Below are 27269 nucleotides of genomic sequence, written 5' to 3'. Positions count from 1 at the left end.
TAAGGGACATACGGTTGAAATTTCAACCCAGGAAACGGAATTGGGTCGAAATGGCAGCGATTTGAATTTTTTTCTGTGTTGTGTACGAGTTTTGTACACGAGAACAAAGGAAATACCCCACAAGTATACATATGTAAGGATGTGTGTGAGAGCATGGGCGGAGCGGATCCAAGAACTTCCAGGGGACAGCCACGTCAGATTTTTACGTTGCTGTTGCAGACAGGCTAGCCCATAGGTAATGCATTAGGTGTGGTGTCCATTGCCGGCTTGTTTCTCCACAGGCCATGCAGCCCGGTGGCCAGTAGCTTCTAATCATTTCATCTTTCGGCCAAATCTGCGGCCGAGGGGCCTGCTTTTAATGTTCGACATCCCTATTATTGCTTGCTTACCCTACACATGTTCCCTCTGAATTTCCCTCCATTTGCAGAAAATGCTAAAAACTTTCCCAATGACCCCGAGTTTTGGCTTCCCTTGTTCTAGCAACTCCCCGTCCGTCCACACGTCACCCTTGTACGAACTAGTCCAACGACACGTATGGTGCTGTCATCATTTTTAGCATGTATGTTGGCCTCCCTCCATGTTTTTAGCAATCCGAGAGTCGGACGGGCCGTGTACGTCGGGATGAAGCGCTCTTGACATTGCCAATGTGGACGGTAAACCAGACATTCAGCTAGCGCCGATACGAGCTAAGCTTCTTTTTAATGCTGGTACTCGCAACGAGTAACAAGGTCTACGTTACTGTTTTAAGTGGCCGATCATGCATGAATATTCAGGTTTTTCAAGTACCAAGTCGATCAAATCTGCAGGTACATGTTTCTCTTTTTTTATACACTGAGCTCAGTGAATGATTTGCAACCCGGCAGTGTTAGTGCTGTTAAGTAATGCCTTTGTCGTATAATTTACTTCCATGTTATGTGAATTTGGATCCGTATCGTTGCTGTGACATCCACCAGGCTTTGTACACCGCACAAAGACCGTTCCACGCCGTATACCCATCCTGACAGCCGAGTTGAAAACCCTGTCAATTTCCAGAGGCGACCCAACGGTAGGCCTAAATCTTCTTTTCTGTTTGAGTAATCAAAAGGTGGGACTTTTGGGGGAAAAGAGGAATAAGATTGTTGTTTATACTCCTTTTAATGTCAACCGGAGATCATACCATATACATTCAATTTCACGGGCTGGTAATTCCAATATATCATTTTGAAAGACTCTCATTTTTCGCACGTTATATCTCAAGCAAAACATCATTTGAAACAACTGCTACGAATTATAAGAAAATAACATTTTCCGTTACAAAGCATTTCTAAGGATTTGTTTTACTACTGTGTGTTGGAATAAGCCAATTCATCTTTAATATCAAATAACTGTATGAAAGTTATCCCAATCCTTTTGGGGAAGAAACGTATGCATTCTTTCTTTATAAAGAGACTTTTTTGGTTGGCCTCAACACTGGGCCTACTATTCTCCCCCTTACGTCTCACTTTTTCTTGACCTCTGTTTTGTTCTGAAGACCCAAGAGTATTGCGTCGCGAAAGTTTCGATAAATTTGAGAAAGTTTGGTTGATTGGCCTCCAGAAAAACAACAGATAGGGCCAAAATAATAAAAAAAAAAACAGGTAAAAATCATTTATGGTGGTTCCTTTTCTCGTCCTCCAGAACATTAACACAATGCCATCGCAGAGCATGAGAACATTAGTTAGTCCAAATCGGTGTTAGTGTTTCCAACTAAGTTCGATTATGGCGTTTCATGCAGCGACTAAATTATTTTTAAAAAATCGTCCATGCCGTCTACGATGATATTGAAAGCGGCGAAGCCTGCCACAAAAGTCAATAAGTTTTTGTTCATGTCATGTGTTCCATTCACATGCATAATACTCTACGCTGTGTCCATGTTCGCTATGGTATGCCTACCGCCTGCAAATTCGTAAAACAAGCAGATGGACTCAGTGTAAACATCAATAGGCCCGGGCCCTATCATGACGTTGGCATCGCGTTTCGTATTCTGACATACAACTATTTGTACTCTTTAGGGATGTGAAATATTCCTGTTCAAATCGGTGGCAGTGTAACTATATGTACTTATTTTCCTCGTACATTTTGTCCCTCTTAACCTGTGAAGAAAATAACTACTCAAAGGATCCGAGATTGCACGAGGCGCAGCTGTTGCTGCGGGACATACCGCCATGATTCTCTCCGTGATTTGTGTCCTGTGTCAGGCGGTCGTGTCGCTTGGACTCCCGGTGCAAGATGCGACTCTGGTAAGTGATAGTCATAGGCCAAATCTATAAACCTGCACCATTTCTTAATTTGGCATTTCAAGTTCTGGAGTGCAGATGCTCTCATTCAGAGCTCACCTCCTAAAATCCTAGCCTCCTGTGAACGATGTTTCCTGAAAGATTTCGCAATTAAGAATCTAAGCAATTTAAAGGATTCCAATCTTTCTAAATTGCTAAATGCTACCACTTATTCATGTTCTCCATTTGTACCGAAAGCGCAAGTTGAAAGTACCCCCACCTTTTCCCGTTGATGTACAGGCTAAAGAGTCAGTAATATATCCTTGATCTTGCTTGACTCTGTAAAGCTTGGGAGCACGGGCGTAAATCCGGGGAGGGGGTGATATCCCCCTCCACTTTTTAGGGGGGTGGGCTGTTGAATCATCCCTCACTTTTTGTGGTAAGCAAAATATTAATGTTGGTTGTGAAGAATTTGTCAGACTTCCAACGACTATAAAATGCATTCAAGATCACTCATAAAAAGGGAGAAATTTAAACCCATGAATATAACATTATGAATACATATTACAGATTAAATTAATATCATTAACATCGATATCTGTTACAATCATATTGGGTTACCTCTCCCCCGCTTTTCAAACTTTCATGCTTTGCCTCCCCCGCCTTTCCCCATCCTCTGTCCCCCCGAATTCCGACACAAATTTACACCACAGCTTGGGAGTGTTTAGAGGCGAAACTATAGCAACGAAAGTATGATGCAGACTGGTTCTTCAAGAAAAAACTACTCGTTCAAAGTCAGCACAGTCTTGATATGAATTGACATTAGGATTATTAACGATAGGAACATGGATTTGGAAAGTGTATGAACGCGCGTACGTGTATATCCTTTGCAGCTGCTTCGACTTATTATGCGTCGTATAGATTTTAACAGAAAGGCAAAAAACGTATACTACTGAATCTATACCACTCATAGTCTGAATCTAACAGCAGTTGCCTTTAAGCAATACGGGTTTTAACTAATAGACGATATTATGAAGGTTCAAGTTTTAACGTGTCTTTCTTATTAGAATGGAAAATGCCGTGCTGCATTATGCTCAGTACAGGTAAATAACGATTACTACAACAATGCAACGTGCTCCGTATAATGGACTGAACGGCTTGTGTGTTAGGAAGCCTTGACGATTACAATGAACCATATGTTTTTGCTGATTTCCACCGACCCATGAAGGTCTTCAAACAAATACGATTTGTTAGTATCTCCAACCCCCCAAAAGAATGTAGAATGCTATATATACGGCCTAGGAAGCTAAGTGGAAATGAACATAGTTTGTATGAGATCTTTCCCATAACTGACCTGACACCTTTTCATTTTTTTTCAACCTAAATAAACCCGGTGGGGTGTCTACCATAGAGGGACCGCGGGAGCAGGGGTCCCTTACTAGATGCCAGCGCCCCCCCCATGTGCCCCCCTCCCGCTAAGAAATTATAGAATGGTGATCGTCCGCCTTGGCCAGTGTTTTCCCTTTTACTCCATGAGATTTAACGAAGTAGTGATGAGATCCTTACGTACCCCTTCCAGAAAATGAGGCCGAAAATGAGGGCCTCCTAAGTACCTCCCTGCAAAATGTTGGTTACCCCAGTTACGCTACTGGAGAAAACCTCACATTTTGAACTTCAGAAAAATGTCATGGAAAGTCACACATCATGAGGATTTTTTACTGACCATGCGTTCACTGATCATTGTTACAGGAATGCAACGATTTTCCATGATTCCTAAAATAATCCCTTCTGTAATTACCGTAATACTCAGAGCCTATTGGTTTGTGTTTTACTGTAAACTATTGCAGGTTGCTTGGGTCATGTAGTTTGCCAAACATTAATTTCCTTGTTTCCAAACTGCAGCATCCTTCCCTGGCCGGTCTGCCTGCAAAGTACTGCAGAGAGCTATTTATATGTAATTTGAAAAAAAAAATCGATATAGAAATCATATGCGTCCGGATGTTAATTTACTCAACGCTTGATAAAATAGACAATATTATACGACCTTTCGGCTTTATTATGCCTTATATCATTGGTGATACCAACAGGTGTTCGGGTTCGTATGATTTGAGATATACCGGTACGCCATATTAGACATTATGAAGGGGGATCGTAGTTATTGAAGCCATCTGCATTTACTTCTTATGAAAACACTCAAAAAGGCAAATTTACGGATTTTAAGGTGATCATTTTTTTGATGTTTTACATTCATCGTCAAGCCAGTATGACTAGATTTGCGCGTTGTCTGCAGCGATAGATTCTTCTAGAAATGTCGCAATATTTGCGTCTTGATTCGTACACGTGTACTTTTGCTTCAGGACTTCATCTTGGCAATAAAAAATGTGAGGAAATAACGTGTCGAGTAAAATATTTCTGTTCAAAACATGGCAAGCACATACTCAAAGGCACACTGGAGATAAGAAGTAGAAGGGAAACAAATAAGTCGTGCAAATATTTTCAAACCAAATCGAACGTTGATGAAACGGTTCACCAATTTGACATCAATATTTAGCAGCTGATAAATGAAAGGTCAAAGCCTACAGGGTGATTTTGGGCAGCTATTGACACATTTCAGTGTGGTGCACCAATACAGCCTGCAAGTCATTATCCCAAACATGCTGTAACTCTTGGTATTTAATTGTCAAAATTAATGCATGAAGTTATTACTATTGTTACAAATGGGTCATTAGGGAGACATTTTGTGGTAAATTTTCGACCTTAGGGAGACATCGGTCATTAGAGAGACATTTCAATGTCTCCCTAATGCCCCAACTACCAGAAGGAGACCGAATTTCACTGTCCATACAACATAGGCCTACAAAGTGTGGTTCAGATCAGATTAGGGAATATTTGATTTATGGGACAGTACATTTTTTGCATGTTCTTTAGGGAATGTCTCCCAAATGACCCATTCTCGGTAATTAACAGCATTATCATTATTATTATTACTATTATTATTGATTTATTTCTGGTAACGACACCACGGATTACTAAAAGGTGCCCTAGGAACTGCCCTAGGAACTGCAGCTCGCGAGTCTGAAGAAACCTGTAGAGAGGAGACAATGAGAAGCAGTTACAGTTTTAGAGGTGGGAGGAAAACCCCAGAGGAATATTCTGGGTAAAACCCACGGAATCAGGTAGGGACTGAAAACCCAATCCACATGTTGACCGAGCCGGGAATCGAACCCCAACCATGGTGGTGGAAGGCGAGAAAAGAACCATTACGCCTACCTGACTCCCATCAGTTGAAAAAAGACGAACAAAGTGACAGAATTAGGTGATGATAGGCAAGCAGACCAAACAATCAAATTAATCAAATATGGTGGTTAAGATCATATAAAAAAATAATGCATGGAATTACTAGAACGGAACAAATAATAGATCTAAACATTGTAACTACGGCCAGGAACAGACTCAAGATAATGGACGACCCCGGACGTGGACCACTCCACTTTGAATATCACTGAATTCAGTAGTTGACATTTTTACATCAAAATGGATTTGACTATTAAAAAATCCCATGCCATATAAGCCAAAGGCAGGAATTCTGTGCCCATGTGTATTCCTGAATGAGTGGTTAATTCACTGCACTCCGATATGGGTTTTTCAGGTCATATGTCCACAGTGTTAAGCGAAATGTCAAATTGGGTATTTCAAATGTCAATAAGGCCAACCAAAATATCCACCTAGCCACGTCAGTGTCACAATAGATAATTCAAATGTCAAAGGTGAAATTAAATATCCACATAGAGAAAATTGTTGTGTTACCAAGTGACCACTGGTGCGTGAAGGTGCACCAAATACATTGGTCATTCAAATATCCCAAGCAAATGTTAGGTAGCTATTGTGTTGAAGACTCTAGCAGTTGAGCACAACATGCCGTACCAGAAGATTCCCGAAGCTGAAATGCAGCGACTGTACGATGCCTGTGTAAAATTTCATTTAAATGTAATTTTGGAATAATTTTTGAAATGGATAGTATTTACCTCATGTGGAAGGCCTTTCAAAGACTGATGTAAAGAAATGAAATAGGCCTTAGTAACGATTGGTTTTAAAAATATCTACCACGGTTTTTTGGGTGAAAGTATACCGTATATGTCAAGAATATGACCCATATTGACCCATCCAGTAGACATTTGATTTACCTATTTGTATATTGTGATACCTAGTGGAAACCTGAATGACCTATTTGGACTCCACGTCATATTCTTGACATATGATCTGTCTTTGTTGATGATAACTGTACAAGTGTGGATATTTGACCTGAAATACCTATATATACTTGCACAATTGCATGAGTAATATTTCGTATGAATCCGTCTCAAATACTTAATACCATGAATGTAAGTCAATGGGGAAACCACCTTCCATCAAAATGTCAATTCCCAGCTTTTTGAGATAACTGAATATATGCCCGTCAAAATGAAACGTTTGTTGGAAGGAATTAACCTTTCTAAAATGAGCTGTTTATGTGCAAATTAGCAATTCAACTTTCCAATTTCCTGTGGTTAACAGATGCTGGTAGAATTTCTATCTCAGTGTTTTTAATAGTCCGATTGGTAATTGCAACTTTGATGAGGCACAAAAAAGATGAGGCATCAAAGTCTCCGGTAAGGTCTGTGCTACGTTTTTTTAAAAAGCAGTAACTTGGAGAAGAAAGATTTGCTAATTAATCAGTAAACTTCCACCTCTAATTTTAGTCCATTTGATACATTGGGTGAAGCCCCAAACGATGTCTCTTATTTTACCACTTTTGTGAAGTTGTGAATTTGTGGTTGCTTGTGTTTAGGCGTCCAATCGCTACATTCAAAGGAAAACCCGACTGGCTGGTCGGCCCTTTTTTTAACTCATAACTCGAAAAGGATTGCATCTTTTTAAAGTAAAATCTTAACCCCTATGGCTAAATTTCACTGGTGGATCCAAGGGTGCAACCGTGTGCCACGCGTCAAAGCAAAAAGAGTTTTTCTGGTTTGGAACTTTCACGCGAGGCTATTTTTGGGGGCTTTTTCAATTCCTTTCCTCCCAATCGGGTCTAAAAAGCCCCGAATGTATCTCCCTCCTCAAAAATGCCATAAAAGGTTACATCATGCAATGTCCAAACAACAAATAACGAACAAAAGCAAAATAAAACATATATATTTTTACACCCCCCTCCCGCAAAATGTTGTTCCGTTGGCTGTGCTTTCAAACGGACTTGATTTACGCCCATGGGTCTAAATATCGAAGGTATAGGATGAAATACTGCTTCCCCCAGACAGTCGTAGGCCTACAATTTTAGGAATCAGGTTCTCCCCACCTCCACTCATTTGCATGGATTAACGACAATGTTTACACACTGAGAAAACTCTTCCTAATTTAAAACATTTTTTGACTAATATTTGTTTCATTGCACTGAGAATAAAATGAGAGAAAACGCCCTCCAAGCTTCGGGAACTGTAATGCTGCCAAATGCCCTGCAGAGTGCGAAGTAACGATATGGAAAACAGTTGTGTATAGATGCACCATGTAGCAGTATAACATCTGGCAACAGATCGTTTGTGAGTTAAATTAGGTGACATTTGAAACAGACTCAAAACGGGCTCAAAACCTCAACACATGAGCTTCAAAATAGGTTCAGATTCACACAAACACAACAGGTTTTTAGCCTTTCAAACTGTACTGGTTTCCTACTGAGACAATCACCTCTTGAAGTGAACAGTTTGGGCCGATGTGAGGCAGTGGATTGATGACAAAACTTACAACGTGGGTGTCAGCTCAGGTCAATTGAGACGCATATTGAAAGATTTGCCGAATCTGGCTAATCCGAATCAGTCTATACTTTTTCACAACGGTTGATTCGCGTGCATCGTGGAAAGATAAGGCTCGTTGCCGATATAGCCGATACCCTGTTCAAAATAATGCAGCAATATATATCGACTTGTCGAGCCCGAGAGAGTAGGGCCGTTTTCCAATACTCAACTTCGTCTCCGTCTCAGGCTTCGTGTAGGAAACCAATTCCCGATTGTGGGCCTGAAGCGTTTAACTTAAATTGAAGTAGTGTAATGTTTGGCTCTTTTGCATCTTACTTGAAGTTTTGTGGCACTGTCAGACCATTGCACTTGTAACCACAAAGTCAGGAAGTAAACAAACAGTTGAAGCCTGAGACGGAGCCCAAGTCGAGTATTGGAAAACGGCCCAGGCCTATACTTTCTGAGACAATACAGCCCTGCTATCTTTTCAGACTAATCAACGAAATCCTGAAGTTTCAGACATCAGTATATATCTTCAACGTGAAAAAAATTTTATTTGCTGCTTACATCACTAATGTTATAGACTAACGACATTCGGCTCCTGACCTTTAGCAATACGAAAAGGGACTTTCTCCTTTGCAGTATCCTGAAAAATATTTCTCTTGCTCTGTTCGCACTCTCTTTCAGGTTTCTCCAGGACCGATCTGCCTGGATCCAGAATGCGTAATCGACAGCGGCGTGATCTTGAGTGCCCTCGACCAGACAGCTGACCCTTGCCAGGACTTCTATCGGTACGCGTGCGGGGGTTGGATGGACAAAGCGCAGATACCGCCCTGGGACTCGAGCATCAGCAAGAGCTTCGGGGGATTGTATCACGCCAACCTAAAAACCGTCAAAACAGTGAGTTTCTGCAAAATGGGTCTAATTTCCAGTGACGTGTCCAATTGGGAGGGCTGGAGCAACTGACTCAAGGCTTCCAAATTGTAAGTGTTGAAATAACCTGCTTTCTGCGACTTCCCTTGATCGATCTCTCTCGCTTTTCCCCCCAAAACTTACCTCCTTCTATAAATGTGGAGATTCTGGAGGCCGACAGCCCCATGTACAGCGCTCTTCAGAAGGCTCGGGATTACTACGCTGCGTGTATGGATCTCCAAGGGATGGAAAAAGCCGGTGCACAGCCTTTACTTAAGGTACAATAATGACTGATGGACGGTGGCAGATCCACTACGTACAAAGTGGGGGAGGGGCAGCATTCACGGGGTTGGGGAGGCGTCGATCAATGGAGATTAACCCAAAGATACGAGCGGGGCATGTTTTCATGGTGCGTTTAAACTTACTAAAGCTTTATTTAAAGATGTTAAATAACGTTTTGCAAACAAAAACGGGGATGGGTTAAGGTATTTTCACCAAAAGGAAGGAAGAAATTGAAAAATGGGGAAGGGGGGTGGTACCGATTGTTCCGCTGGCACCGTTACAATCCAAAGGAAGGATTAGTAGGTCACATACGTCCTGCTGGATTTTTTTCATGAACATTTCTAGCCGCTCATTTCCTTTTTTTTGGGGGGGGACTGGAAATTCGGAGGGAGATCTTGGCTGGTATACCAATAGTCCCAGACCACGGGGCATGGCTGCAAAATATGCTCAGAAATCAACTTCCTTTGCACACCTCTTGGAAGTAAATGGAATCACTGCCATTTGGTCGAGATCATATGGATCACAAAATCCGCAATTCAAAGCTCACCAGTTATCTAAATATTTGCATTTAATTAAATTATCAATATAAAATGGAGCCCCCTCCATTGACAATGCTATACTAAACGGAGTCCGCTCCGAGTGGAACTAAAGAGGGGTTTTGGGAGGGGGGTACTCACTGCATAGGCGCGCTGTGGGACGCGCAAGTACGTATATCCGCGGAGCACGCGTATTAATTTACTCCGGCATTGTATGGTCTTTGCGTACACACAGAACCCTTGCAAGGACCCGCTTGTAACCACCTATCTTTCTTTTCGCTGATTGGGGGTGCACTTAAGCTCGGGGAGGATACCCTTTAAATTCTTTCCCCAGTAGAAAGCGCAATTTACCTTTATTGGATTCGGGCCTCCTATATCCTACATCCTTCCTTACCAGGCCATGCTTCTTAATTAATCTTTGCTTATACACTTAACCTCAAATTCTATCATCCCATCGGACCTGAGACTAAAATTCACAGAGTGCTCATATTCCGCCAACACCCGCACAGCTCATTGAAGTTATTGGTGGATGGAGTCTACTCCCAGGCCTGAAAGTGGAGTTCACCACCAACAATCCACAGTTCCTGACCACGCTTATTGCTGTGCAAAAGATCACCGGAAGCCCGCTGTTCGACGTGGGAGTCACCATTGACGACAAGAACTCATCTCGCCATATCATTCAGGTTTCTTTCGCTTTCTGTCAACCTTTAGAGAAAAATGCAAAAAAGAAATTAAAATGTAATCAACATATAAATCCAATACACAGTAATTCCAATTTGTCGGTCGTACCACGATCTGACCTATCCCAGTTTTTTGACATTTCAAGAAAAACACGTTTGAACTTTGGTCTGGTTTAGATCCTTCATTTCCCTACACAATACTAACTTTTATTGACTTGGATTTCATATAATAATAAAGTTGGATTGTTAAATTATGATATGACGTTCTCTGTTGGAAGGAAAATGTCACTTCGTGAATATTTAGGAGATACTTTGAAAGCCTGCCCTAAAAGAATGATAATTATATATCAATGACATGCATGGAAAGGTGAAAACTGTACGAATAGGATTTTATGTCCAAGGATTTTGTTGTACTCGATAATGAAAATTTTCTTTTGGAGCAGCCCTGCTGCTTTAATGTTTGTACCTAACCTTTATCAGTTATTATCAGTTTAATTTCAAACTATACATGCATCTGTAACTATGGGTAAATTAAACAGTGCAAGAACTGAAATATTAGAATCATCTCACGATCAGGTTGATCGAACATCGGTGTTTTTCCAATAACATTATTAAAGGAATTAGACCAATTTTAAGAACAGTGACAGTTGGGGAGCAGCTCCCGATAGCAGCACAGTGCACAAATCTGTGTGGAAACGCACACAAACAGAAGTGCTATGAGTAAAAAATAAATAGCAGTCTTTCTATAAAACAGACCCGCTTATGTTAACACAGCTTTTACAAACTCAGCTCAGTGTTTTTCCTTAAAATTCTGCGGAAAAATACCTGAAAGGTTTCGTATGATTTGTTCATATATATAGTCGACGAGGCATTAGTCAACATATTTTGTAGTCTTTCAAAGGGAATCAGTCAGAATGTCTGTCATATCTGCTTTCGCTATCCTTGCAGTGTGTATCAAATAAATTTTGTTTTAGCGTTTTGCATGTTTTGCAATGTTAATTAACCAGAAACATACAAACTGAATATAGCTCGTTACAATTCATTGTATTTAGCTTTTTTTCACTGTATTGACTTAAGGATTTTATCCAGACTGTTGCACTAAATCAACATTTACAAAAGAGACAAACACAAAATGTCATAAACCACAGACAAAATGCTAATTTGTCTGGGCCGAGTAATATAGAGAAAATTATTGCTACCACGCATGTAAAAATAAAATTCTAACTGGTTCCTTCATTCTTGATGCGATTGCATACTTTTATGCCTCAGACAGTGTCACTTTCCTTTAAAGTTATGCTTTTCCTTAGCGTCATCAATCATCAAAAGATTGTCTGCAGAATAAACCTAACTTCTGGCTGAAGTTAGCAGACACATCCACATTTCGTAGCGCAAATTAATAAGCGAAACCAATTAGGAATCATTAAGGCTGTTTTCGTGTGATCCTTTTACCAAAAAAAATACTCTCATCACGGGAGGTTAATGTTTCATTATGAACAAAACGAACGAGGTAACATTATCGGGTTAAACAAAAATGATGCGTAAATTACAAGATTTTGTTCAGATCTCTGCAATATTTAGCAGCAACCTCTGTTGTCACTGTTTGTCGGAGGAAATAACTTATACGCCACACATAAGTTTACATAATATCGTTTTTATAACGTTTCACACTGTTGCGTCATTTTTTCAATTTGGTTTAAACGATTGAAGTGCTCTCTCTTCTCTTTCCAGTTTGTACAGTCGGGATTGTGGTTGGGAGCAAGGGAGTTATACCTTGGAGGCCACGATGTAAGTTTGATGATGCTGAAACATTAAGCGCAGGGTTCATGTGTCTTTGTGTTCACATGGAATCTAGGAAGGAAACAGCCGTTAACTGGCATGTTTAGATAATGTGTGCTGGGCACGATTCTGTGGAAAACTGAAGATGAAAGCACAGCTCGGCAAGTTTATGCTGAGAAGTTAAACGAGAACAAAAACAGTGGAAATGGCTGTATCACTTGTCAGTTTTGCAGGTAATCATCAGACTGATATGAAGATGCAGTGAAAGTTATTCGTCCACCTTGAGCAGAAGCACCCCCTCATCGGTTAAACGAAGCCACGTTGGTCGGGAGTGTTCATTTTGCAGGTGTCCACGCAGTGGCGTATATCTAGCGGGGGGGGGCAGGGGGCAACTTACCCCACTGACAGATTTTTTTACAAATGATACTTCGTAGGTGGGTTGGAATGAAAGTAATCAGTAGATATACCTATCAAACGATATAGCACCAAACTCTAAGAAAACAACAGCGGCAAATAAAAGCAATATCGTCGGGACTGTACGACCTTTACTTTTCTCCCCCAATATCATCGCATTTGTCCCCCGAGCTTACCAAAAGCTGGATACGCCGTTGTGTCGACGCAACCGTAACGCGTGTATTTCATGATCTTTCGTGAACCAGCGAAGTGCAGTTCCAACCAAAGGAGCCCCCGTTGCTTGGAAAATGGCGCCCTCTCCCCCGTCCAGCCTGTGGCTCAAACCAGTTCAGTGAATTTGCGTATGCGAGACTCTCCGTGACATGTTTTGAATATGGAAAACAAAAAGTATCGTAAAACCGACTTTTATCATTATTTTACGTCAATAACTCCGGGTGCGAAAGAACTTTCAAAAAGTGAAAGTTAATCTAAACTTTTATAATCGGAATTATGAAAAACTCGAGAGCAAGAAACCCGGAAAACACAACCAGACGGCCTTGCTTCATGCCCAATCACAATACATGTACCGGCATTACTATCCCTTCCTTCCCCCTTCTCGCAGGATCTCCTTGCAGCTTATGTAAATTTCGGTGTGACCCTTGCCAGTCTGCTGGCCTGGGATAAGGGCCTGTCTATCGTGGGTGACTTCCTGGTGCAGACTGAGCGAAAGATGAAGGAGATACTGGCCTTCGAGATAGAGCTGGCTAAGGTATAACTTTTGTAACCGAGTAAGGGCTGTACGGAATGGACGCAAATCGAGAATGACAATTTCATATTAGTGAAAAGGTTTTAAAAATCTGGCTTAAGGGGCCAGTCCAATTTAAAACAAGCTATCAAGGAAATCCAAATTTACCATCTAATTTAAACTGTTAAACCACGTTAACATAACACTGCAATATAGTTCAGTTAGTTCAATCAGTGAGAAAACTGATTTAGATCCGTAACTCATGGTTGATGTTTTTACTGCCCTGCCTCTTTCAGATCTCAGTGTCCATGGCTGAGCTTCGCAATCCATGGAAGACTTACCACAAAATGACCCTCAGTGAATTCGCTCAACTGGTTCCAGACGTAAGATTCCAGACCACTCAGTATTATACTGCTGACCCAAACCCACATAGACAACTATGCTCTCAGCCTCTCACACTTGCGTAAAAATACACAACAAACCATTTGCCTCTTACCTGAAGAGGTGGAATAGGGACATGTTTGTCTATCAGAGCCAATCTCTCATTTGATTACCGAGCCAGTCTCTCATTTGATTGGCCCAGGGTTTTAGCTCAATAATACAACTCCATATTATCTTCGACCTGGTTACCGAAGGAGATGTCTTATACTAATGCACTCTCAGACGTTGTCACTCAGCCCAACTCAGTCTTGTGCAAGTTCCTCCCTAAAATGGTCAATTGTACCCGGGGCGAATTGCATTTTGACGTCATTTTCATAATTCTTCCACGCCTTTAAACCAAATGTCTTGTCCATTAAAAGACACCGTAGCGCCTGTTTAATATCAACTTGCGGGGTTCTTTTTTAGAATGCGCAAATTAGCATTATCATATTGTTACACAGGCAGCAGACTACAGAAGACATTGGGTCGTATGAATAAAAACTAGCAAATGCTATGAAGTTCAAGCAAACAGCAAAAGTATTTACTGAGAAAAGTAAAAGCATTAAGAATAAGCTTTTGCTTGAATTTTTATGAATAAAATGTTTCTCGTTTACTGTTTAGCATCTGCTTGTACAAAAAGTAGAAAATGCTTTATACTTGTGGCTGACTTCAAAACCGAACGGTTTTGCACAACAGGGCTTCCATTGTCTTCACGTATAGTACAGACACACACAGTGCAGCAAGGTGCTGTATCTTGAGACTTCAGCATGGCAGAAAAGCACGATGGCAATAATTTTGATCGCAAAAACCTTGATGAAGAAAATTGCTCTGCCACTAAAATCGGTACAACTGCCTGCATCTGGTTTCTTGAGATTCTCTCCTAAAGGCATACAGCTTTTCCTTTTGAATGACATTCATGAACGCTGCCATTTTGAACATTAGTAAATGCTCCTCGTTTTCAAGCTTGCCCCGATCCAGTCTTGAAAAATGTCAAGTAAATACTTCAGTTCTGTAGAACTGACTCATTTTTATTCATACAAAATGAAGCAACTGCTTATTGTCAAGCACAAGCTTAAAGAGGAAAAAGTAAATTCTTTTACTTTTTAGCAATTGCATAAAGTAAAGGCGTTTGCTTCATTATTATTCATACAAACACGAGTACATGCTTCAAAAATGGTAGTAAAAGCAAATGCTACTTTTTATTCATACGACCCATTATGCTACAAAAACAACGCCACACCAACTGAAGTGGCCTTATCTTTGTTTTGTTTGGAAAGACGAGCCCGCATTTTACTCTTCTTGTTAATATTTCACAGATATATAGCACAGATATTTTATGTTCGAACACCACTAAACGTCAGTTTTATTTACGGAACAGGTTGACGTACAGTCCTACGTGAATGGTGTATTTGGCAGGGAGATACCAATGGACGAGGAGGTCCTTGTTCCGACCTTGTCATATTTTCCAAAAATGAACGAACTCACCAAACGTACACCACAGAGGTAGGATGCAGAGGAAAAAAACAGATTCCTTTAGGCTCACGTATTATCAGCACAGTCCAAAAAATGATAAGTGGTCTGATAGCTTGTTATTTTAAGCACAGTCCAATAAATAAATAAATAAATCGTCTGACAGCTCGTTATTTTTGTCGCTTTTCGTTATTTCACGACGGAAATCTGCGGTGAAGTAAAGAGTCGCCATACGTTTAAAAATAAACAAATAAATGACGTTTTGACGAGGTGGAAGTCGTGTATGACGTTCACCCCGCGCCAAACGCTCGAGTCAGTGAATGTATTTGAAGTTTTTGTCCACGCCTATTGACCTTTCTGGTCCCTAGAGCCCTTAACATTTTTACTGCAAGGCCTATCTTAATGATAAGTGTTTCTTAAATGCTTCATAAGCACATTTTCAGCGATGAAGAGCCTTAATCAGGCTACGGCAGTCAGACTCGATATCGAGATGGGACAAACGTGTCCTCAACATTCCGGGGGACCCAGATCTATACTTAATTTAAAAAAAATAGAATTTAATAAGAAGATAAAACAACAAGCATATGTGAGGACATGCTATACTTTCTTACACCAATTGTCCTTCAAAATTAAAAAGTCAAAGTTTCAGTGTGGAATTGATATTGTGTGCAATATTGTGATGGGGTTATTTCTGCATTGATAGAACCATCCATGACTACGTGGTCTGGAACTTAGTCGCATCGCTGTCTGGGTCGCTGTCCCAGGCGTACCGGGAAGCCGTGCTGGAATTTACGTCTGCTTTTACCGGGACTATGACGGTGGCTCCCCGTTGGATGACCTGCGCCGGTTCAGCTAATCAAGTGTTGGGCTTCGCCACCGGTGCTGAGTTTGTGAGGAAACGGCACAGTCTTGAAATCAAGGACAAGGTATCTAGGCCCAAGTGTTCTGTTTTCCAACATTCAACCTGATTCGGCATAATTCAAGAGATAATAGTTATAACGCTTTTTAAACACTATATAAAAAAAATAAAAATGAGAAAGAAAGTAGTTTGGGGCATTTTAAAACTTCCCACTGGGTTTCTGCATGTGGTTTATACTACATCTTTCTCTTGATAATAATAACACATGGCACGAACAGTATAAACCGACACTGAAAATATTTTTTTCGAAAATAAGTTTGCTGTTATTTTTGGTACTCGAGTCTTATAAATTTTCTCTCAAGCCGGGTCTCCTGATGAGGGACTAGAGTCGAGTCGAGTCATGTACCCGTCGGGACTTGAGTCGAGTCTTGTCGCCCAAATTGTGACTCGAGGCAGACTCGAGTCAAGTCAGTTGACTCGAGTCATTACAAATCTGCCCTCCTGAAACCTATAGTCCAGAATGATCGCCATGGACTCAGACGCCAAATTCCGATGTTAAAAAAATCCACCCGTCTCAGTCCAAGATTCCTGATTATGTTCGATGCAGATCAAAGCCATAGTCGAGAATGTCCGCAAGACATTCATCGACAGACTGCCCAGCGTGGACTGGATGGACAACACCACCAAATCGCTGGCCGTGCAGAAGGCCCAGGCCATCCAGGAAAAACTGGTGGCCCCGTCTTGGCTTGAAGATACCAACAGGATAGACGACTACTACAGCAAGGTAGGCCAGAAAAAGTAGCACGGTGCTTTTTAGTCCAGACGTCTTAACCACTCAACCATCGAGCTTGCTGAGGTCGGCAGCGACTGGTGGCCGGTCCGAGTCAGATGTAGCAACGGGTACCGCGAACGATTTCAAGATGCACTTTGCGTCGGGGAGATGTTAACTCCTCTGGCGGGTTTTGCCCTTACCCAACGTATATTCATATAGGCCTACGTACACTCATAATGTACATTCATAACATCTCACCGACGCAAAGCACATCTTGAAAAGGTTTTTTTTTTCTGTCTGGGATCTTTGTTAGGGTTGCTTTTTCGCCTTTTTCTGTAAGCTCAGGAAAATCTTTGAGTCAGAATTTACTGATGTCAGAATTTGCTGTCAAAACGATTTATATTGTGCCAATTTTGAAAGCAAAGTCAGTATGAGTTACCCACATTTTTTGGGCATCATTGTAGTTGATGGTCAACTCGAAGTCCTTCTTCAACAACATACTGAGTGCTGGAAAGTTTTACTCAGAAAAGAACCTGGCGAAGTACGGTGAGCCGGTCGACAGAATGGAGTACGTACAAGAGTCCAGACTTTTAAATTTTTTGAAAAGTTTCCAAATATTAGCCTAAAAAGTAAGGGGGGCGGTTCATACGCAGAGCGCATTCTCAAAGGTTTAACACCTTTTAACTCGAGCGAAATTTCGCTGCAAATCTGTCGTGACGTCAAATTCACTTCACATTCGCCTGTAGCGTGAAGCGACCTTTACTTTCACACTACAGTTGAGTGTGAAGGCGAAGCGAATCCGAGTTGACATCACAAAATTTCGCTCAAGTTGAAATGGCTTCAAATTTTATTTTACGAATTCTCAACGCCAGTATTTAAACAGACGTTGCAAAGTTGCTTTGAAATTCGTGTTCGCTTGCACGCGTTCAAGTATGAACCGGCCATGAGACATAGGCACGATTCCTTTCAAACAGCTTGAATATAGTTCCTGTTATTGAAATTTTTAGTGATGACCCCGAAAAAAGTTTCGAGGAGCCAATGACAGCATAGTTATTTCAGAAAGCCTAAAAAACGAAAAAAAAAACCTCAGAGGCAACATAATCGTAAAGTAAAAATCGATCTCAACAAAAAAACCCCACACTAACCTGGATGGGTTTCCAACCCCAACCCGTATTTCTGAAAAAATGGGAGAAAATACATCAGAAATCTTAATGAAACAGCTAGGGGTACGGAGAATAAGACGTGTCAGGAGATCTCAAAATGATAACAAAATGATCGATTTTGGAATTGGGAATTTGAAAAGAAGGTTCTGGGATTTCCCCTGGACACAGATGTCAAACGATGTCCTTTTTTCTGATGTAATACAGATGGGATATGGTACCTGCTGAAGTCAATGCCTACTACACCTCCAGTATGAACGAGATTGTCTTCCCAGCTGGAATACTTCAGTTTCCCTTCTATAGCTCGGCCTTGCCTTCGTGAGTCTGGAGACTGAACCTTATTTTAAGGTTGCAAAGGACTATTAAGGGTGGATCCAGAACCAAATATTTGGGTGGGGGTGGGGAATCGGGGTTGGGGGGGGGACGGGAGGAAAACATTTTGATTTTTGTGTGTGTAATCTTTTACGGTCTTTCTGGGGGCTGAGGCTACATTGTTGGGCTCATTATATGTTTTTTGAAGGAAGGTGATTGAAATAGACCTCGGCTATGATCTCATTATTTGTTTAAAGGGAAGGGTGGCCCAAGTTACCCCAAACCCGCCGTTGCAAAGGACCCAGTTTCAGAAAGCTGCTTTGTCATAATTCATATGGGTAGTTTTGAGGACACTGGACTGGATGACTTGCTACGTACAAGTCAGAAGTCCGGAGGAATGTGATGGCCTCATCATGATACAACACTTAAGTGTTCCCTGATTCCAACCTCCTTGAATAATTCTAAGGGTTGTTTCTATCTGACTGCATCCACACTCCAAGACTTGAGAATCCTACCGAAATTGAAATGAACACTATCATCATCCACAGGTCCATAAATTATGGAAGTATCGGCTGGGTTATCGGTCATGAATTGACACACGGCTTCGACGACCGAGGACGCAATTATGACGATGTTGGCAATCTGCACAATTGGTGGAAGAATGCATCCGCCCAGGCGTACAAAGAGCGTGCTCAGTGTGTTCTAGAACAGTACAGCAGTTTCAAAATTGGCGACAAACATGTAAGTCAACGGAAATTTCTCAATTACCCTTCGTCCTAAAAAAGAGAAAGAACATAGGTTCTTGTTTTAATGCGACAATTAAGAAAGTCACTTTTGTATTTTTCTTAATCATGATACTTCACCGATTCTCCTTAAGCCAAAGCATCACAATTCAGTAATTATCCTTTGAAATCTCAATCTCTGCCATTCCTGTTAACGTCTTGCCCTTATAATCCAAACTGGGGGTGGGGAAAGGGGAGGGGGAGATACATGTTGAAGAAACATCTACTAAGGTGTACAATTGAAGCCATCTAATTTTCGAATTCAGAACTAGAAGTGCACAAAGCAACCGAATATAAATACACGTTTTTAGGATTTCCTCCTCTACTTCTATGTCATCATTCTAAGAAATTGACTTCAGCGGAATAAGAACCTGGCACATCTTGAACACCATGCCAGTGGCATGAGCCATTAAACCACTTCTAAAACGCGTACGTGTACTATCCGTAACTTTTTTTAACCAGGTTAACGGTTTGCTGACCCTGGGGGAAAACATTGCCGACAATGGTGGCCTGAGGCTGGCACTGCAAGCCTACCACAGCTACAGGGAACTGAAGGGGGGAAAGGAGACCAGGCTCCCTGGACTGCAAGACATGACCCCCGAGCAGATCTTCTTCATTGGGGCCGGGCAAACCTGGTGCAAACTGGACACCCCGCAGCATGCCGTGTTGAAGCTACTTAGTGACCCCCACTCCCCAGGAAAATACAGGTGAGACGGAAGACCTCGTTTGACTGAGAAAGGAACTTCCCTTTGAGAGGCTGATCCCTTCTCTATTTCAAAAACCTTTAGTTGTACTTTGCTTTATAACTACGGTGCTATCCACTCCGAGCAGAACAAAAGAAGGCGTGGTTTTTTTGGTACTCACCACATAGGCACGCCACGAGGCGGAGCACGATGAGTACGTTTAAAACGAATTTATCCGGTTCGTGACTTCGTCACAAAGGCAAACGCGCAACGATTTGCAGACTCCCAGTGGACGATAGCTGAAGATGCGCGTTAACTTCTGGTTCCATGGTTCCATGTAAACGGCGATCAATGGGTGAGTTCGATTAGCTTACACGTGTAAGTCAAACTTATACAAGAGCAAAATATCGACAAGAATATATAATATCAAATCAGTGCTCTGAAATATGTAATTGCCGAGCTCAGTTACCGAAATCTCGGCAATTACATATTTCAGAGCACTGATTTGATATTATATATTCTTGTCAATATTCTGATCACGGTGCTACGCAGCCCTTCCATATTTCTCTTTTACACGAGAGCGTTCGTTTAGAAATTACGTGATCTTTGTGCGTGCCCTGGTGTCGGCCACTTACCCCAGCGGGTCTCTGGAGGCTGCCCGAGTGTAATGACGTCACGGGTGGACTGTTCGAGCGTGGACTTGACCTTTTTCCCAGAATGCCTTGGTGAATACGCTGCAGCGTTCGATTAGCCTCATTTCGAGGCTTCCCTTGGTGTAAAATGGTGTATTCAGAGAAGCTAATCGAACGCACCCAAAGCATGTAATCCTATGTCCAGTGCACGTGTGCAGTGGGCGTGGTTTAAACTAAAGTGACGTCACACTTACGAACCGGATTGCGGCATGTATGGTCTTTGCGTACGCGTACAAGCAGAACGCGTACAAGAACCCGGTAACCACCTGTCTTTCTTTTGCCAATTGGGGGTGCACTTCAGATCGGGCCGGATTGGGATACTGGCTCGTACATTCCAACTACAGCTGTGAGATCTTTTCTCTACTGGCACTACTAAGCTTTTTCACATCAGCAAATCTACATAAAGTCCAACAGTAACCTACTCAGAATCATGTGGTCCTAGTGTGAGGAGATAAAACCTTCTTTGCTTTGGAAATGCACAGACTGCCCTCAACAGTCACTGCGAGTGGCAAATAGACAATATGGCTTTTGCTGACACAATGAATCGTCGAAATAACCACATTTCGGTTCTTACTGATTCTTTTATTGTTCATTTTGTTTTGGAGTCCTCTTACAAAAGGCATCAACATATGTAACACTTGAAACTGCAAACAAGTTTAACTTCTGAAAGTGTTAAATCCTTCAAATTTTTTTCACTGCGTCTGCAAAGTGCATGAACCCTGCCATCAAAAATGGTAATTCATGGTTTGTTTGTTACCTGTTAGTGCTGTCATCGGTAGACGAGCAACTCCAATCCTCTAGCTTTGACCGAATTTTGTTGAGCTTTTTTTTTTTAAATGATATTTTTTTCTGTCACTCTGGCAGGGTTATCGGCACATTTTCCAACATGGAGGAGTTCTCAGAGGCCTTCAAGTGTCCCAAAGGGAGTGTCATGAACCCTGAGAAGAAGTGCCACATATGGTAGCGAGCCACGGATGACGCCGACCACCATTCAATGGCTTCCAACAAATAACATTTGTATCCAGAGTTTCAATCAAGTTCTCGCGAGTAAATCACAGCTCAAGTCGTCACGGCTCAAATGAATAGACAAAGGCATTCCTTTGTCATTGCTTGTAGCCCTGCTTCTGTAGCCCTTATGACATGACTTGTGATTTAACTTGTAATTGAGTGGATGACGTCAGCACAAATTAAAAATACCAACAAAAGTTGGGGAAACTCCTAACAACTTCTAGTTGGCAGCAGAGAAACTTGAGTTTTTGTTTTGGGAGAACAGACATTTTCTAGCGAGCACGTTGGCCCCTGCACACGATTCTGTTGAACGCTTGTGGACACATCCTCCAACTGAGTTTTGAGGTTGAGGCTTGTCCGTGCATTGCCCAGTGGGAACGCAACAGCAGGTCTAAATCTTTCTAAGGCTAGGTAATTTTCTCTTGTTAATGCTTAATTAAATGCAGCACAGTTGTGTACAGTCAGTGTTCCAGCTAAATCCATCACAAGTCCCTCCACAAGACCAAGTGAGGAGGTGACCAATTACAGAGGGATACTTTGGTTGCAGTTCACCTGAATAGCTTGTGCATTGGCTCAGGCCAGATTTTATTTTAAGTTGACGCTCAGATCTGCCAACCTTCCAGATTCAGAACTAGAAAAGAAATAATTTTTATTTTGAGAAGTCTCGGACCCGCCGACCAACAATCTAGCGATGAAAGTTAAAGAAATAATTTTTTTTGCTCCGTTGTCCGACTGACGATGAAGTCCACGGTCCTCCCCTGCTGGCACTAGTGGTTTGGGATACCACTTTTTTCTCTTTATTTTTTTGAAAGAAAATTTTATTTGTCTCTCCGACGTGAAGATCCTTATTTGTTTTTCTTGAGACCGTAGAAAATCTTTTTCTTTTTTGCTGTCTTCAAAACTCTGTCTCAAAAAAGATCTGAGCTCCAACTTATAAAAAAATGCTCACCTTAAGACCGAATAACTTGTGATGGACTAGCAGGGACTTGTAATAGACCCAACTATAACATTGAACACAGTGTGGACTGCACCTCGTGGTAACTTAACCCTAACACTCCTCAGTCCTCCAACAGGTGAAGGATTGAGGAGGGTTAGGGTTAATGGTGACCCAACTGCAGAAATGTAGTTTGATGTCAATCAGACATCTTGGAATAGGTCCAAATTTCAATTACCTTGGTTAGAAAAAGTGCACTGTGAACCTGACGCATGTCCTTGTCAAAGCAGTGTGATTTAAGTTTCATTTTCTCCAATGCAAATTACAAGCCAAAACAGAAACAGAATCTCTGCTGCCAATATTCTCATTAGTCGTTCCGGGCAAGACATAATATACTATAATGTCACTTTCTGAGGTTAAGGGTTGATCGACCTTGAAAAGGTTGAAAATGATCTATGTGGGTTAGTAGGGTATATTTTAATATAAATTTTGAGTTAACCCTTCCATGGGGCAATGTGAAATGAAACCCGGACTTTCTTCACAACATTCCAAGAAAATCAGATTTATAATCTGTTTACTGACTTACAAAAAAGAAAACAAAAATAACTGAAACCAGTCAATCGTTCCCACATTTTTGCCCCACGTTTTCCAATTTATCAGTTTTTTTCAGAGTGCTTTCTTTCACTGAAATAGGTCAACAAAGACAAATAAACTTCTGAAACATAAAATGAACATGAAAAAAGATTCCACCAGGAAACAGTAAGTACTGGGAGACACAGATATGATTTGATAACTGAGGTCCCCCAAAGACATGTCTTCCGCAAAAACATAATTCTTTGACAAGGTGACACACTTGAAAGTTTAATTGTTCTGCATTATATTTGTCGGTTTTACAGCCTAAATAGTAATTGAAACTGGTAGCTATAACTTCGTTTCATATATATGAGACCATCCCTGATAGTTTTGTGCCTTGCTCTAAAAACTCAACATATTTACAAAAACAGTACCTCAGTGACCCTAGTGACTATTGCAAGGCACCATCCTTTGTCCTCAAACCTCTCCACCAACATCCAAAGTTACACCTCCCGATTCAAACATGCATCCGCTGAAACCATACACGTGACGTAAACAACGGTCAACACAGAACAGTAGTCTTCGCTGTCTGGGAATCCAGTAATGCTCACAAGATCTGTAGGTTTGATTCTACAACCAGAACAGTCCACTGTCACCTTGTCTTGGTGGACTGGTCGCCTTTGGGGGTTTTGGGTGGATTTCTCCTGGGCAGGGGAGAGTTTTCTTCTCTCAGTGTATCTTCAGTGATGCGAACCTCTAAAACACAAAGAGTTGACATGTGATTGTGGACCTGCAAGAAAAGAATTTTGTCCTAGGCCCGATGCTTCAAGTTCTAAGTATACGCTCTTCAAACCAACTGCAGAAAAGATAGCATACGTGCATCTCCAAAGACAACTTCACACAATAACTACAAACACAATCAAGAAGAAGTTGATTTTTGGGGGTAAAAAGAGCATACTTAAAGTTAGCTGGAACCTTTAAAAGGTTTCAGTTGATGGCATTGTACTTGCTAAGTAAAGCATATTGCTTTTATATGCACAAACATGGCAATGTAGTGTTGTCATTATAAATCATTTTAAAGAGGTTACAATTTGTTGTGATGGGCAAGTGCAAATCTGTACCACCGGGAAAGGCATACTCCAAAACGACCCATGATACAAATAGTTCTCTTCACAGATCAATCAGAGAGGTGAACTGTACTTACGGTATCTCCCAGCTTCGTTTAGCTTGGCCTGCACTATTGTCTTCCTCATTAACATGTTCACATCCTTGCCGACCTTAATCATCTGTTGATGATAGCAATGCAACAGACTGTCAGACTTCATAAATATTCAACTAAAAAAAAACATGTACAAAACAGCACAAATAACCCACAAAAACCACTGGGCTTCCTTTGAAATAATTTCCAGAAAGGCAGAACAGGTTTGAAGACGACATACAGTTTTTAAATGCTGCCTTGTGAAATGAAAAACAAGGTTAACAAGGGGAAGACTGAAATGAATAAATGAATGAAAAAAATGCTACCAAAACTGTGTTTCTTTGTGCTTCATTAAAATGCGGTCAACTATTTAACAAAATAATGGTTACGTAACTAATTGCTTTGAACCTTGCAGCAACAGCGTCCACTCCTGAAATGTAAACACTTCTTTCCTTAGAAAATTGTTGGCTTCAATCATACAAATATTTTCAATCCCACTGACCAAAATCAGCTCCAAGTCTGAATCACTGGGATACTGCCCAAGTTTTGTTCTGTGCACTACCAACTGGTGGCAAGTGGCCAATTAGCCCTAACCCCCTTGGCCTTTTTGCTAGGCACCCTCCTTAATCCTTCAAAATCCTCAGATTATCCAAGCAAAGAAATGGCTTTCAACCTCAATCCTCCAAAAGCCCCTAATATTTCTTGAAAATGCTACTTTGAAGGGTGCCCTCTGCCTCAATCCAACAAAATTCTCCGGCAAATTCCGGTCATTGATTGTGTTGAGGCAGTGTGAATGGTATCGTGGAGCAGTATGGATGATTTCATGTATTGTCTAGACAATGCATGGCTGAGCATGAACAACACAGGGTTGAACCCACAACTGTGACACAATGCACCCTTGGCAATCAGCCACACTCTCTGGTCATTCTTCCTCAATCCTTCAGTATCCGCCAAAACCACTCAGAGGATTTTAGAGGATTCAGGAGGGTTAGAGTTTAAAGAAGGATTCCAATCCAAGTCGTCAGCACTCACCTGCTTGATCTCTTCAGGATCAGTCTCTTGTCTGTTCTTGGCAAACTCTTCATTGATTCTTTTTCGTGCCGCTGTGTGAGAGATAAAGATGAATGCAAGTTTATGATAGTCTTATCTGAAGTTGGAAAACTTACGAGTCTACCCCCTCCCCCGAAAAAAGAACCAACTATATCTTGGAATGCATTCCTGTAAGCAGGGGTTTTGCAGTTAATTTTGGATTGCCACTTTTTGTGCAACTTGCTCTCAACAAGGCCATATGTGACGTGACCACTCAAGGTGAGAGCTACAAAAAAGAAGGGGTCAATGTGAAAGATGCTTACGGTGCACCTGAGGACAAATCCCCTACTTACATGTAGTCCTGATCAATTATATTGCCTACTGATAACCACAGGTGTGACCAAAGCCCAGGACCTGGTTGCAAATGATGGACTAAATGGTCCAAATGTCCATTGCTCAGGTGATGTAAGTTGAAGTATTGTTAACTAATAGTTAACTAATAGTTAACTTGTAGTTAATTATAGTTAATAACTATAGTTATTGCTCAAATGTACCCCAAAACTATCGGGGGAACCAAAGCCTACTACGGTGATTAGGCAAATTTCTATGGGGCAAGGAATCTATGAAGAAAAAGTGTAGAAAATCACCAGCTAATAAAACTTTAAGTTTAAGCGGGAGAAGGAAAGAAGAGGGGGCAGGTGCTTTGAAACTACAGCCAAACAATCTTCAAATACCATTAAGAGCAGGCTCATCTCCTTGGAACACTTTCTGTCTTGTTCGATGGAGGCTCTTGAACAATGATAGCACCTGCTACCAAAAAAAAAAAAACACAGTAAAAGTCAGCAAGGGAAAATTTCTTCTTAACTGAAATTCTATTGGTTGATTACAAAAAGCCAGTAGTCAGTCATGCTGGAATGGTTTGCTTGATCATCAACCTGTGTAGGAATAGGTTGAAGTCCAGATTCTCCATCCCGTAGGCCACCATAATTCTCCAAGTTTTATATATATGACTTAAAAACATTTCCTTGGACAGCTCACGTTAACTGTATTATCCTTCTAAAGAATAACAAGAAAGCGCATTCCGCAAATTTTGGAATTGGTCATTGTATTTTGGATAGATTTTCCACACTTTTAGCCAATTTTTCTGAGAAAGCGACCTTCAGGGTAATATTATAGGGTGCATTTCACTAAATGATAAGATTTCTATGTGTGAGCTCATTAATACTTTGTGATCCAAAGGGGTTTTTACAATAACAGGTGTGATTATCGGAAGCGATCATAAGGAGATATTTTCTTAAATCGCGAATTTGGCACTTCTGGCGTCCAACTCAGCATATTTTGTTCACAAAACCCTGCAACCTGTGGGCCTATTTTGCATAGAGGCAGGCAACTATGAACTGAGCACACAGTTTTCATGGTTTTACTCTTATTTTGGGGGTGTTTTCGGAGAAGCGAATAAAAGAAATTTGCGAGGCTACCCCTATAAAAATGAAAAGAAAAGTGAGCTTCTGGCCGTAATCTTTAAGGTCCAAAGAAAAGCGGGATGCCAATCTCTCACATGTCTCACTGAGAGTCACCAGCCGGCGCTGTTTCTGTCCGATTTTTGCCTTTGAGAAAGATTCTGCTTGGATCGAAATGTCAGGCCCTCCATATTTTGCGATTTTTGCACTGTTTTCAGTGGGCGAGTATTTAGTGTAGCGCAACCCGAAGCCCCGCCCCCAAACTGGTATATGAACCGAACTGATGAACAGCTGAAAAATCGGCCAGATCATGATTATGATGTTTAGCGGTTCATACAGCTATTTTCTAATTCTTAAGCATTTCATTACCTTTGAACGCATCATCCTACTTTGCTCCTCCTGTACGTCCTCGATTCACCGCTTGCTTCTCCAATTTAGGCCCAACCCGCGCCCGGCCGGTGGTGCATGGATGTAGGATTTGTAACCTCGTATCATTTCTCAATATTAGTCCTGTATTAATACAGTACATGGTAGCTTTAAAAAAGCTAACCTGGAACGAGGTTTATCTTTAGATGGAGGAATCACAGAGAT

At 41.3% G+C, this 27269-nt stretch overlaps 2 protein-coding genes across 4 annotated transcripts; one reads left to right on the top strand and one right to left on the bottom strand.

The window, feature by feature from the left end:
* Positions 1–651: 651 nt before the first annotated feature.
* On the top strand, positions 652–24520 carry LOC110979365 (endothelin-converting enzyme 1-like). Of its 2 annotated transcripts, XM_087140039.1 has the most exons (17): positions 652–806; positions 954–1045; positions 2120–2258; positions 8690–8902; positions 9079–9192; positions 10242–10415; positions 12141–12197; positions 13204–13350; positions 13623–13709; positions 15125–15249; positions 15920–16142; positions 16683–16859; positions 17312–17415; positions 18215–18325; positions 18868–19060; positions 19564–19808; positions 21341–24520. In XM_087140039.1, exons 3-17 carry the CDS (start codon positions 2184–2186, stop codon positions 21438–21440), a joined length of 2145 nt encoding a protein of 714 aa, XP_086996165.1. In that variant the 5' UTR covers positions 652–806; positions 954–1045; positions 2120–2183; the 3' UTR covers positions 21441–24520. The 2 variants fall into 2 exon arrangements, with proteins under 2 accessions (XP_086996165.1, XP_022090792.2); XM_022235100.2 differs by lacking the exon at positions 652–806 and having other exon boundaries at positions 834–1045.
* On the bottom strand, positions 21038–27186 carry LOC110979366 (complex III assembly factor LYRM7-like). Of its 2 annotated transcripts, none has more exons than XM_022235103.2 (5): positions 27048–27186; positions 25953–26025; positions 25222–25292; positions 24196–24277; positions 21038–23747 (listed from the first exon to the last, which is right to left on the bottom strand). In XM_022235103.2, the coding sequence occupies exons 1-5, from the start codon at positions 27060–27062 to the stop codon at positions 23644–23646; spliced, it is 345 nt and encodes a 114-aa protein (XP_022090795.2). In that variant the 5' UTR covers positions 27063–27186; the 3' UTR covers positions 21038–23643. The 2 variants fall into 2 exon arrangements, with proteins under 2 accessions (XP_022090795.2, XP_022090794.2); XM_022235102.2 differs by having other exon boundaries at positions 25953–26028; positions 27048–27176.
* Positions 27187–27269: the final 83 nt, after the last annotated feature.

This window comes from Acanthaster planci, linkage group LG08 (assembly GCF_054643075.1).
Source record: "Acanthaster planci isolate LZ-2023a linkage group LG08, COTS_SCS, whole genome shotgun sequence".
NCBI classification, from domain to species: domain Eukaryota; kingdom Metazoa; phylum Echinodermata; class Asteroidea; order Valvatida; family Acanthasteridae; genus Acanthaster; species Acanthaster planci.
Note: the sequence above shows the minus strand (reverse complement) of the source record. Positions and strands in the feature narration are given on the sequence as shown.

Coding starts and splice junctions, on each gene's coding strand:
- LOC110979365 (XM_087140039.1), top strand. CDS start 2,184: ATGATTCTCTCCGTGATTTGTGTCCTGTGTCAGGCGGTCGTGTCGCTT. Junction 18,326..18,867: donor TATAGCTCGGCCTTGCCTTC/GTGAGTCTGGAG, acceptor CATCATCCACAG/GTCCATAAATTATGGAAGTA. Junction 19,061..19,563: donor TCAAAATTGGCGACAAACAT/GTAAGTCAACGG, acceptor TTTTTTAACCAG/GTTAACGGTTTGCTGACCCT.
- LOC110979366 (XM_022235102.2), bottom strand. Junction 25,293..25,952: donor AGATGAGCCTGCTCTTAATG/GTATTTGAAGAT, acceptor TCTCTCACACAG/CGGCACGAAAAAGAATCAAT. Junction 24,278..25,221: donor ATCCTGAAGAGATCAAGCAG/GTGAGTGCTGAC, acceptor TATCATCAACAG/ATGATTAAGGTCGGCAAGGA.